The sequence below is a fragment of the Nelumbo lutea genome, chromosome 4, assembly GCF_056320005.1.
Source record: "Nelumbo lutea isolate HS-2025 chromosome 4, American lotus-T2T, whole genome shotgun sequence".
NCBI classification, from domain to species: Eukaryota; Viridiplantae; Streptophyta; class Magnoliopsida; order Proteales; family Nelumbonaceae; genus Nelumbo; species Nelumbo lutea.
Genome location: NC_142687.1, coordinates 8,470,436 through 8,483,540, shown reverse-complemented (window position 1 = coordinate 8,483,540; position 13,105 = coordinate 8,470,436). Strand labels below are relative to the sequence as shown.

Here is a 13,105-nt window from a genome sequence, read left to right as displayed (position 1 = left end):
ATAGAGGAAGTTAAACAATCAATTCGGTCGAGTTGCCACACATGATTCAAAGCATCGGATACACTGGATATACACATCATGGATCCAGAGCTTTTAACATTTGATACTCTATTTTTAATTTTTTATGTTTCCATTTTGATAAATTCACAAATACTCTATTTTAATTTTTTTTTTGTTTCCACTTTAATAACATTCGATATTAATGTTTAAAGTTTCAACCCATTAAAGAGCCCAACTTTTTTAGCATTTCAGTGACTCAATAACTGATACATATAATTGGATATAATACGAAATGCTGTGATATTTTGAACCTTGATGCCATGTTTGAGAGTTTGATCAATCACAACACTCCCAATGAATTCTCCCCATGAATTTTGATGAATGTCATTGGTTAGTGTGTGGTCTTAGCTCAAGGCATTTAGCTGTAGGAGACTTATGAAGTTTGAACTCATCCAAGGAAATTCAGCGATCACTGTCAGAGCGCTAAGCAACTCGGAAGTTACTTTCAGTCTTCCTTTTCCTTTGCCGCCGACCGCCGTTGTCGAGCTTGTCTAGTCTCTAGTCTCTACTACTTCGGTTCCAACGTCGTTGCATTTTTATAGCATAGGAATATAATATGACTCGGCTCGGCTTAATTTGTTTGATCCGGTGAGGGCAAAGCGATCTAATGAGTCAGCCCATAGGTTCGCACCAAGCCACCAACAGGGTTGATCCGAAAAGGAGTCAAGCCTCAAGCCTCAAGGGTAGGTCGTAGGTTGGGCCATCTCGTGGTTATGACAAAAAATCGAGGGCATCTTTAGTAATTAAATCTAAACCGCAACGAACCAACCAACTGCCAGTCTACCACAGATATGAAATACCACACGCACACGCAGGTATCCGTATCCGAACGAAATCTGACCGGCCGATCTCCCTTTCTGTGCTTCGCATCATCCTAAGCTTATGCATGTAAATTCGAGAAAGAGAAATCGCTCAGATAGTTTCAAGAACCGCGGGAAGGAGAGGAGTTTCTTATTCTTTCCTTCAGGCTTCAGATCATTAACATTGTAATTAATATATCTTATTCTCTCTCCATCTCTCTCCTTTTCTAGAAATCTGTTTATTCCTCTATTTTTCTACTTTGATTACTTTCTTGTAAATGGGTAGCTTGATTCCTTTTAATATAGCGTTAGCGCATCGCTTTTCCCATTTCTATTTTAGCTTACTTAAAATGATGATGGATCATATCGAGCTATTTGATTCAGACATACCGCTATACGTCCAATCAACTACTAAGAAATTCTGGTCGATATCTTCTTCCACTTCCATTTTACTTATGATCTACACCTGTTGGTTGTGATTTGTAATTCATTTGGAGTCTAATCATCTGTCGGCCAAGCTTCTTCTTTTCTTTGGGGCTGGGGTTGGGATTCTCCGTGGGGATTTTATCTGGTGGGTTAGCGAGGGAATCCTTGCTTTAACAGGTCTTATAGCCAGCTTCAAAGAGCATCCGTGCTATCAGTCAGCATAAGTAAAAAGCTGGATCTCTTGATGCAAGTCCTAGATATGGCATGACCATCTTACCTCCTAAAATATGAGTTCTACTAATGTCCACCCAACTAGAAAATGTTATTTAGGGATTCCATCCATGTCTTCTTGGTCCATGGATATTGTTCCCTTGTTAATTTTTCGGAAATAAACTTTCTAGGTTCAAGGCTATCCAGCCCTAAACTATTTTTATTTTTTATTTTGTCTGTTTGATGTTTTTCATTGTTGGTTTTCTGTGCTCTGGTTTTCTTGTATCTGCTTTGAAACTTAAATGAAATGTTTTATTACCAAAAGGAAATGCTATCCAAGCCAAAAGAGTTATAGAAATATTTCTTTCATATATTGATACCGAAACTGAGTTTCACTGTCCACAAGAGAGTGAGTATTTGAGAACAAAGCAATAGAGAACGTACAAATCCTTGATAGGAGTTGATCAAGACTAGAAGTTTGGTTGATTTTCAAGTAGCTAATCCAGATCTAAGGTGGGCCTGCTTGTTGAGTGTGCTTGGTTGTGCAAGGCTATGTCATTTTTTCTGTTATGCTTGTAGCATTTTGCTTGATAGAGAGTAATAATGGATTCCTTGCTGATTGTGATTAGCTGAGTATGTATATGTCATTGATTTCATGAACTAACACGTGAAGGATTTGTAGATGGCTAGACTGTACCTAACACAATGAATTTTTGGTAATTCCAATGCAAACTAGTTTTTTTATCAGAACTTTATTTCTTTGAATCCAAAGCATGGAGGATCATGTCTTTACTCATTGAAAATAACTGGAGCTTCCCACATGCACAGTGGTCCTGGAAAAGCAATATTCCTGTTTCAATCAACCATATTTTTAGATTTGTAGAATCTTTAGAATAAATTTACAAATTGTGAAGTCTTCATTTGAGTATGGGAGTTGGGGCCAATTTTGAGCAAGCTTAGAACTCTTGGTTAAAACCAAAAGTTCCAACCAGAGATTCCCACATGCACAGTGGTCCTGAAAAAACAATGTTTCTGTTTCAATCAACCATATTTTTAGATTTGTAGAATTTTTAGAATTAAATTTCAAATTATGAGGTCTTCGTTTGAGTTGTCTATGGGAGTTGGAGTCAATTTCGAGCAAGTTTAGAACTCTTGGTTAAAACCAAGTTCAAGGAAATTGGGGTAAGATTTGCAATGGTCCATGAGTCTAGATATCGTGCAGGGGGTTGATTGATTGAATATGGATTTACAGAGTGGATGGTTGGCTCCTTGCCTCCTTGATTTTGGAGGCTATTTAGCAGGGGGCTTACTATTATCATTTTTTGTCTTTTTTGGTTATAGGTTTGTCCAAAGAATGAGAGTTAGCTTCTTTGATTGTTCTGCAGTTTCTCATTGGTAACATGATCAGCTCTTGACTAACCAGTACAGGAAGGGAACTATTTCCTTAATCTAGGTCAGACTATCACATATGTCTTGTTTGCATCTGACCAAGAGCAACTCGTTATCTCTCGTTAACACCCAAAATCCTTGGCCTGCAACTCAGTACTTGTGAGATTTGAACTCTTTGGACAAAACTTCTTAGGGAGTGGGTTTCGTATGCAATCCATTTTGTACCAAAGTGGGTGATACTTTTCTCATCATGGAAAAATTTGATCCCTTCCCTTAAATAAGATGTGAATAAGGTGGATATATCATTAATGGTCTCTTATTTTAAACTAGAGTGGTGTTTTCCAATGGTAAGTGGTTAATGATCCCCATTTCTGATGAAAAAGTTTTTGTGCTCATCATAAATATTCTACTCTCTTATGGTTAAGTTGGGTTTGCTTTTCATGTCAACAGAATTTCCAAATGGAGCTTATTAAATAGCTTTCTGCCCCGTGTCTCACCTATGGATACCCAACGTTTTTGCTCTTCAAGGCCCATTTGATATCAGGATTTACCATTCAAGTTGCTCCTTTCTTGATGCTTGCTCGTTCCAGTGGTTGTACAAAATTTGATTTTCTAATCACATGTTCATCGTACCCAAATGTCCAAGTAGTGCATGCATGAAAAAATGCACATTAAACTCTTTACAGGAATGTGATATTTTTCAGAGGTATGGGAAAACAAATAATTTTGAAATATAACCAATTCCAAAATTATAATTTAGGCATAGGGAGAATGGTTTAGTCCTGGCCTTCTACCCAAGGAAACCTAAACCTCATGTTGTTTTTATTGTTTTATATGATCAATTTAACATCTTTTACACATGAGTAGGAGCTATTTTTGTAGTGTAGTGAAAGAAAACCACTTTCTACTTGCACAAGTTCTGGTCTCTTGAGTGTTATTTTTATGATTTAACAGGAAGTCAGGAATCTATATCAGTTGTACTAAATGACCTCGACAAATAGATTAGTGGGACTACAAGGGAAGCAACCACTTTTCTCATTTGGAATTATATCTGATGTCCAGTATGCCAATATTCCTGATGGCCGCTCATTCCTTGGAGTTCCACGGTACTATCAGCACAGCATTCTGGTCTTGCAAAGAGCAGTCAAGAAATGGAATGGCCACCAGAAGCTCAAATTTGCTATCAATTTGGGAGACATTGTTGATGGATTCTGCCCCAAAGAGAAGTCTCTAGAGACTGTACAGAGAATTATTAAGGAATTTGAGATGTTCAATGGTCCTTTCTACCACATTATTGGAAATCACTGCCTCTACAATCTCCCCCGTGACTCACTACTTCCACTGCTGAAGATGCCTGCTCCTAATGGCCGTGCCTACTATGACTTTTCCCCAACTCCAGAATATAGATTTGTGGTGCTTGATGGCTATGATATCAGTGCCATTGGTTGGCCTCAGGATCATCCAAATACATTGGAAGCGTTGAAAGTTCTGCAAGAAAAGAATCCAAATTCAGACAAGAACAGCCCAATGGGAATGGTGGGTCTTGAGAGAAGGTTTCTGATGTTCAATGGGGCAGTTGGGAAGGAACAGTTGGAATGGTTAAATGGTGTGCTTCAAGAAGCAACCAGACATGGACAGAATGTGGTGGTTTGCTGCCATCTGCCTCTAGATCCTGGTGCAGCAACCCAAGAAGCACTACTATGGAATTACGATGAAGTGATGGATGTGATACATAGATACAAGTGTGTGAAGGTTTGCCTGGCTGGCCATGATCACAAGGGCGGATACTCAGTTGATTCCTATGGGGTTCACCATCGGGTCCTTGAAGCTGCTCTGGAGTGTCCTCCAGGCTCAAATTCATATGGGTATGTAGATGTGTACCATGACAAAATCTCTCTCTCTGGTACTGATCGTATGGCTAGTACTGAAATGATATTCACTTCTTAAGTGGAACTGATTTAACATTAGTCAAGGCATCTGATGTGGCAGTTGCTCCTAACCATTCATGCAGAACCATAATCATTTATACACAAAAAATATCTTATGATGGGAAGCTCAAGATTGAAGAACCCATTGTGAATTTGTTGAAGTTTATTATTTGGGAAAAAACATGAACACAAATTTATATAACTTTGCCTGCCAGTTCTACTCGGAGTCCTTGTGGATCTCTCACTCTACCACCACTCCTTGTATTTGTAACTCATTTGTTCAATATTGTCAGTATATGTCAGCCTTCCATCCCAGATGTGCTTAGTAACATACAATCAATTGGGTGCCCATGGAGGTATGGACCTTCATTATGTATCAAATGCTCAAGGGATCAACTGTGGGGAGAGAGAGAGAGAGAGTCCAATATTGAACTCGTCTGTGTCTGTGAGAATGTATTCCTTCTTCTGGTCTTCCTGTATCTACCTACTCTCCATGATGTTTATGGACATTATGGAGAACGGAATGTGGACCCTGTGCAATAATGACCCATTCGCTGGACGGTTCCCCCCATTTTTGCAAAAAAAAAAAAGAGAGATAGAAAAGATAATTATCCCTCGAAATAGATTATTGTGTAATTGGATGTTTACAAAACACCTTACACCTCTTTGAGGTTTCTGCAAAACAGGACTGGTACTAGCATGGCTGAGTGAAAAACCTTCTCTTCTTTGGAGTTGATTTCGACAGATCTTTTCTTTTAATATACAAGTACAATCAACTTTATTGTCGCCGAGGTTACTCACTTTGTCCTATCAAGGCTATAATAAATACGTACTATGACCCTGTCTGTATAAATATCAATTCGATGTTTTTGAATCATTTGCAATGTGACAATTGACATGGTAGAATATTGAACATATATCAATTGTACTTTTTGAAAATTGGGAAATTTTTTTCTTATTTTTTTATTTCCAGTTTACACTGTTGTATTACTTGTAAGAGAAACAAACAAAGTGGATAATACTTCATCATGTCTAAAGCTTCCTCGTCATCCATTCAAACTCAACCATCAAAGTTGTTTGTTAATAGAAAGCAGAAGACTTCCTCACAAACACTAGAACTAAATTCCTATCATTTATCACTTGGAATATGTGTGTCTCTGGTTCAGCTCTTTTGAGACACCTTGGCCTTCCTCTTCTCAACCAAGAAGAACCCAAACAGGGAGAGCACCGAGAAAGCAGAGAAACAACCCGCGGCGATATCGAGGGAAGCGTGGCGCCCGCTGATCCCTTGGATGTCAAATAGGTTGGTCTTCTTTTGACCGTCCGTAGATTGTCCAAAAGCCACCTGCTCGCCGTCCGAGTTGTAAGCATAGGCCCTCACGAAGTAAGTCGCCGTGGGAACATCTCTCTCGATCGTCCAATCGAAGCTCGGCTGGTTGGAGTCGTAAGCTCTGGCAACGATATCGAATTGACAGGTCTTGTCTTTGCTCAGGTCGTCTTTGGTCTTCCTCCACCCACGGTCTTTTTGGCTGATGGGTGCGTAGCATAGCTGAACCTTTACCTTCTTGTATGCCTCATCGGTCCCGACAGGGAAGCTCTGATTCATTCCCCACGTTACTGTTATTTTGTCCTCTCCAGCTCTCAGCACTGTGTTCGATTTGCAAATATTAACCAAAACAAAATTAAATATGATCCATCTCAAACTCAAATAATAACTTTATAATATTTGATCCAAAGATGCTTTGTGGGTTCTTTTGAGTTGAACAACTTTTTTTTCGTGGACAGAGGTCTCTCGTATGGGATCAATGCTAAGTTACGTGTTTTGGACAAAAAATTCATCTGGGTATCAGAAGTTACTCTGATTTGATGCCACCGGCCCATCGCATAGGGGTCAAACCGACGGCGAATGTTAGCAGATAAAGAACGTGCCAGAATCGAATCTTCGAAGACAAATTTATTAGTAGAAGACCAAAGCCAATTAGCAAGTTTCCAGCAAAAGGACGTGGAACTAAAAATAAATTTTGAGATTTAAGCTGCTTAGTCTGTTTGGTGTATATTGCCCTGGTTAACCGGCACCCATGGAATGCATCGTTATCTTGATCCCTATGAAGACGACCACGGGCTTGCCGGAAAACACACTGGCACACTGGTTCACGTTAGCAGGTCGGGTTGGGGGGGGGGGGACTAATGAAAAGAGATTAATAGATGGTTCCTCCGGTCAATGACTCAATGGGGTTTCCTCGTTTACCAGCTTGAGAAGTACAAGAAAGTAAGCAAGAAAAAGGAGAGAATTTTGAGAACAAAAAGTAAAAGGATGAGTTCCAAATTCAATACCTTGTCCGTCTTTAGGTGAAGCAGTGACAAGAAGAGTTCGTTGAAGAGAGGAGAAGAGAACGGTTCCATAACATGACTCCGCTAATAAGCAGAAGGCAAAGGCAAGAAGAGAGGCGATGAGAAGACGGGACGCCATTAGTACAGTTGAAGCAGAAAAACAGAGGAGGAAATTCCGACTGCCTTTGACAACTTTTGGGAGGCATATGCTACCTTAAGTACAAGGCAAACTGCGGGGGGCCAATGGCCAATGGGAGTGAGTCGTGCCAAAAGTCAAACCTCCAACGGCCTTTGGCTGCTTTTGAAGAGTGGGGAACTCAACTCAGCCGCATTTAAGCATGATAGTTGATGGCCCTCAAGATGTTGAAAGGGTAGGGTTAAGACGAAGAGGCACGCAAGACGTACTAACCTAAAATCGTCTGGATTTCATCGTGTTTTTATGGTTAAGCTCACAAATTTGGGCACATCCTATTTTTTAATAACTGCACATCATATTCATATCTTCTATTACTAAAAAGGATAATTATAAAATTATTCATAAAAGTTAAATTTAAATTTAATTATATAATGTTAATTTATATTTATAAAGTATATATTCGATTTAGTTTCCGTACCAGTTAAAAATGTTAAATGAGAATATTCTAAACAATAATATAATTTATTTTATATTTTTATATTATATAATATCTATACTTGTCATGAGCATCAAAGTTAGAAAACAGTATTTTAATTATAACATCATATCACCGGGCTTAATACTTATAAGGACGATTATCCAAAATTATTTTAATCTTTGAATTCAATCCATGAGTTATGGTATTTAAAATACAATATTACTTTAAAATCCATTCTAAATGTCTTTTCACCTTTTTAATGATTACTCTTTTATTTTATGTTAATCTATTACTATATATTAAAACAAAACTGGCCAGGGTAGATGGACTCTCCTTTTATCTGTTATATCTTTTCTATTTTCTCCTTTCTTTATCCCTTTATAGCCAAGTCATCGGGGTTCTTTACCTCCTCCATTAGGTCACGTCATCCTTTCTATTTGACTAAATTATAAACTTCCTATTTTTTTCTCCTTTTTTCAATCGTGAATGACTTTCCGATAGTGAACCCATTAGTTCCCAACAGTGAAGACATTTTCAAAAAATGGTTCCCATCTGTTTAATTAGTTCCTTTCCCCTTTGTTGTAATCATCGCTGAACTTATAGTTTGTCCAACCAAGGTCTGACATGGAGTTTTGGTTGTTTTGTTTTTCTGTACAAATGAAGTTTGTTTGAGTTCAGTTCAGTATGATTCTATTTTTTCTATTCTTTGAGAGTTTAAACCAATGTAAGATTTGAATGTTTAGACAAAAGATAAAAGACGAAACTAATATTGTGTTTTTTTACTCTATTTCAAACCTTCCAGAATTCATCTGGCTAGCCATCAACTGAACTGGAACGGTCTACAGGGATTAGTGTGGAACAGACTAGGAATAGGATACCCTTACCTGCTTATCATGCTAATGAGAGACAATGTTAAGAGAGATGAAGTGTGGAAAGTCTGGTTAGATAGGTGATCAAGGGGAAAATGGCAAAGAGGTGAAACACAATATCATGGAATATTTTAAGAAGGATCAAAAGAGGCCACCCACCCACACACCCATTTTAGAAAAGTTGGGTGAAGAAGATAAAAGGAAATATTCGAGATCAGTACCCTGAAATTTGGCTTGAGTGACAAATTAATCTCCAAACTTTAAAATGCGATAATCTAGTATCCAAACTTTTAAAATGAGACAATCCAATACCTGCTGTTAACCAGTCCGTTAATCAGTCGTTAAGTGATATTTGAAAAGTTAAAAATATTCTTCAAATGCCATCTAATTTTCTTTTTCAGCCATCAAAATGTTGACAAAAAACTACACAATCCCAAATCCTAGCCTCTTCTATTCAAAAATGTTGGTGATTGTTTAGAAGAATCTAGAATTTGGGACTGTTAATTTTATTGTCAATGTTTGGATGTTTGATAAAGAAAATTGGATGACATTCTTAAATATTTTTAACTTTTTAAATGTCACTTAACGACTAATTAACAAACTGATAAATGATAGATACTAGATTATTATATTTTAAAAATTTAAATACTAAATTATCGCATTTTAATATTTAGGGACGAAATTGTCACTCCAACCAAATTAGATGACACTGATCATGAATTTTCCCGAGATAAAATGATAAAGTTAATAGGTAAAGGACACGGGAAGGTTTTGGGCCAAGTTTGACCCATTTTTATACTTAACCGCTCTTATCAATTAGTAGAATGATTGTGTCACCCAATTACAAGATTTGATGTGCTGTCACTTCGCAAGAAACTTAATGCAATACCCATTACATGTATGCGTTTTATTGCTGAAACAATAAGTCAGAATGAAAACTTTAAGTTAATTATTAATAAATACTGTCAATTATTTAATTTCCATTAATAATTTATTTGTTTAACTTAATTATTGAAAACAATTCATCTACAAAAGTAGCTTCGCTAATTTCCATTTATATTTATTATAAAAATAATTTAACTTAATTATTAGTAAACATAAATTAATTTTATACAATTAATTATAATTATTAATAAAAAAATCCATCTGATTACACTTTTTTTTCTTTTGTTTTATGGAGTTACACGATGGGGGTAGCCCATCCCATACCCTGGCAATGGGATTTGATCCCAAGCCTATACTGCAATGGCTCAAAGATTCCACCAACTAAGTATGTGTTTGATATAGATTCTTTTTATTAAATAAATGTTTGTATTTGATTTATCTTCAAAATTAAGAAAAATGTTTAATAAACCGCATATGAAGGTTAAGCGCCATTAGGCATTACATCAACATAATAGTGAACAAATGTTTAACCGTTGGGGGAAGTGTTAAAATGAAACTTCCCACACTGGTTAGTGCACACATAAATCAAAACCCACTTTTGTAAATACCAATGCATATAGATGAATATGATAGAAAGAATGATGATTTGACGATGATATGACGACGTTTTAATAAACGCCTATCATGAAACACCCACAAAACAAAACACATGTTAAGTCACCATTAATTAATTACAATTTATATTTTAAATAACTTAATCAATTAAATTTAGCTAACTCAATCAATTTACTTTAATTGACATAATTTATTTAATCAACTCATTTAGTTAAACTTAACTAACCTAATCAATTTAAAATGAATTAAGTTAAATTAACTTAAATATCTTAGTGAATTTAATCAAAACGTATCAACATTAACAAAAAATTAATTATATAACAAAAGAGTTTATAAAAAATAAAAATATTAAGTTAATTAATAACCTAATTTACTTTTCTACCTTAATTAATTTATGAGGCTCCTTTTGTTTCCATATTGTTTATCAAAGCCCGTGCGTCGAACGATACAGACTAGTATTATACAAGGTTAATACTTAAAAATGGTAATAGTTCAGATATTTTACTATCTAAATCTAATTAATAAATTGAGACATTTAAAATATATAATAAAATGATTCAAAATCTAAATAGTCTTTCATATTTTTAATTTTTATTGTTTTATTTTTATTTGTACATGTTCATGACTGCGACAAGAAATAATATGTAATTCCCACAATATGTAAAAAAGAATTAAGGTAAGAGGAGGGTGACAAAAAATTTACATCAGTTTTTGATAATTCTGCTTCGAAAACCATTTAGAAGGTTGATGTTGTTCTTTGGCAACTTGAAACCGTACATTGCACCCAGTGGTACAAATAGAGACAGCCACAACGTTGGAACCCATTGACTTAAATTTCTTTATTCTTAATGCAACAGATTTGATAGCGTAACAGCTTAAAACTTGTATGTTACTCTCTTCCAGCGAAAAAAAGAAGATTAAAAAACAAAGAAGAATATCTTATTTCATCTGTTGAAGCATTTACAAAACATAATAGATATGAATGCTTGCTTATTCTATAAGTAACCAAATCCAGAATGGTCGAATACATCCAGTTCATTGATCTCATCTTTTTTAATTCATCAATTCACGTTGCAGAGACCAAAGAGAGTGCGTTAAGATGATTTGGACTTGTTGAGGTTGGGAATGAATTGGCATCAGACAGACCTTCTTGGGCTTGGATGATTTGGGAATATCACATATTCTTGGAATGGAAATGGAATCATGGCCCAGTGAGACTTGAGTTGAGCGGGTTAACGCAAGTCTTATTCCCTAAACATTTTGGCTGGCCACAAAAGGTGTATCTTTATTATTAAGGATATGATGATATGTGGTTATTTACATCTCTGAAAGGGTGTGAATTGTAACCAATCTGGTTTGGATCGAATTAGGTTTGAGTGAGTGATCGTAAATGGACTAAAGAAATTGAGGGTCCATTTGATTTACAGTCGGAATTAAAATTGGAATCAGAATTGTTTATCCCCATAGCCCATTTGGTTCAGAAAAATCTCATAGGAATTGAAATAAACTAGAAATGAGATTTCATTCCCAAGGAGGGGGAGAGAATGACTATTCCCCTACATGGGGAATGCCATTATATAAGGGATGAGAATGAGGTTCCAATTTTACTTAACCGAACAGTTAAAATTGGAATGGCTAGATTTCTATGCCCACAAACCAATTGGTCCTTGAGTAGGGGTACAATTTGGGTGGGCTGAACCCAAGCCTGAACTGGTCCAGTCCAAAATTTTATATAGGCTGAACTTGGATTTTCAGTCCTTGGGTTGAGTTTGGGTCCAAGAAGTCGGGCTTTTTTTTTTTTTATTTTTCAGGCGAGGCTCGGACTTAGCCCTTAGGTAGCCTGAACCCGGCCTAAATATACACATTTATACATATATACATATATATATATTGATCTATATAAATATATATTACATACATATACATAAATATATGTATACATATTTGCATAAATATACATATATGTATATTTTTAGAATGAGGTTATTGATCAACTTGAGCACGGCCCAAGCTTGAGCCCAATCTAAATGCAACATATTATAAGCTAGGCTCAAATTAAAAAAATCGGACTTGAGAGCTTTAAGTTCAAATTTTATAATTGAACTCGGATTTACCATAAAGTAGGCCCAACCCGCCCGACTTACACCCCTATCCTTCCATGCGAGTGTGAGCAAGTATACTTGGATCTCTGTTTTTGTTTTTATTTCTTTAGGTTTCTTTGCATCGGAAATGGGAGACCATTAATATGGATGAAAAGGGCAGTGGTCACTGATTTGGACTATCCATGACCCATGCCATGATCCATCACATCCCCTTGGTGTTGGTGGGTTCCATTCTCTTCCACCAGCTCCACCACCCCCACTTAGCATCTTCTATTCACTATCGAGTTGAGGAGCGGAGGAGAACAGAGTATCCAATTCCAAAGTTTCTACTTTCTGGTCGTGGTCGTGGACGGACGTATAAATTATTAAATTAAATTATAATAAGCATAAGCATAGCTTTGCTTAACCCTAGCCTTATTGGATGACAAGTAATTGAATACCAAGACCAGTTCATTATCCTAGCCTTGCCTCCTTGAAATTAAGGCTTGAGTACTTATATGGTTTTCATTCTATAACTACAATGTTGTAATGTAAGTTAATATTTTATTTTTTATTTTAAATTTAAAGGTTCGATTGGTTTGTAGTTAGAATCGGAATTGAAGTTTTTTATGGTTTATTTCCATAATATGTTTGATTCAGTCAAGAATAAAAATGACAATTAAAATAGTAAAAAAAGAATTTTATTTCCAAAAAAAAAAAAAAAAGTAGGGAATGGCCATTCCCTCCAAAGGGAATGGAAATGGAATTCCGATTCCGCTCAAACAAATAGTCGGTATCCGATTCCGATTTCACTGCAAATCAAACGAACCCTAAATAACAGAAAGAAGAAAAAGACGGATAAATAAATTATATTAGAGGTGTAATAATAGCCCACTT

At 36.1% G+C, this 13,105-nt stretch overlaps 2 protein-coding genes across 3 annotated transcripts; one reads left to right on the top strand and one right to left on the bottom strand.

Annotated features, from left to right (window-relative positions):
• Positions 1–625: 625 nt before the first annotated feature.
• On the top strand, positions 626–5,128 carry LOC148853741 (manganese-dependent ADP-ribose/CDP-alcohol diphosphatase-like protein). 2 transcript variants are annotated; one of them, XM_088941735.1, is made up of 3 exons: positions 882–1,046; positions 3,336–3,591; positions 3,840–5,128. In XM_088941735.1, the coding sequence occupies exon 3, from the start codon at positions 3,870–3,872 to the stop codon at positions 4,830–4,832; it is 963 nt and encodes a 320-aa protein (XP_088797861.1). In that variant the 5' UTR covers positions 882–1,046; positions 3,336–3,591; positions 3,840–3,869; the 3' UTR covers positions 4,833–5,128. The 2 variants fall into 2 exon arrangements, with proteins under 2 accessions (XP_088797860.1, XP_088797861.1); XM_088941734.1 differs by lacking the exon at positions 3,336–3,591 and having other exon boundaries at positions 626–1,046.
• A 614-nt stretch (positions 5,129–5,742) lies between these two features.
• LOC148853740 (high-affinity nitrate transporter 3.2-like) lies at positions 5,743–7,441 on the bottom strand. Its single transcript, XM_088941737.1, has 2 exons — positions 7,148–7,441; positions 5,743–6,460 (listed from the first exon to the last, which is right to left on the bottom strand). The coding sequence occupies exons 1-2, from the start codon at positions 7,281–7,283 to the stop codon at positions 5,976–5,978; spliced, it is 621 nt and encodes a 206-aa protein (XP_088797863.1). The 5' UTR covers positions 7,284–7,441; the 3' UTR covers positions 5,743–5,975.
• Between the last annotated feature and the right edge of the window lie 5,664 nt (positions 7,442–13,105).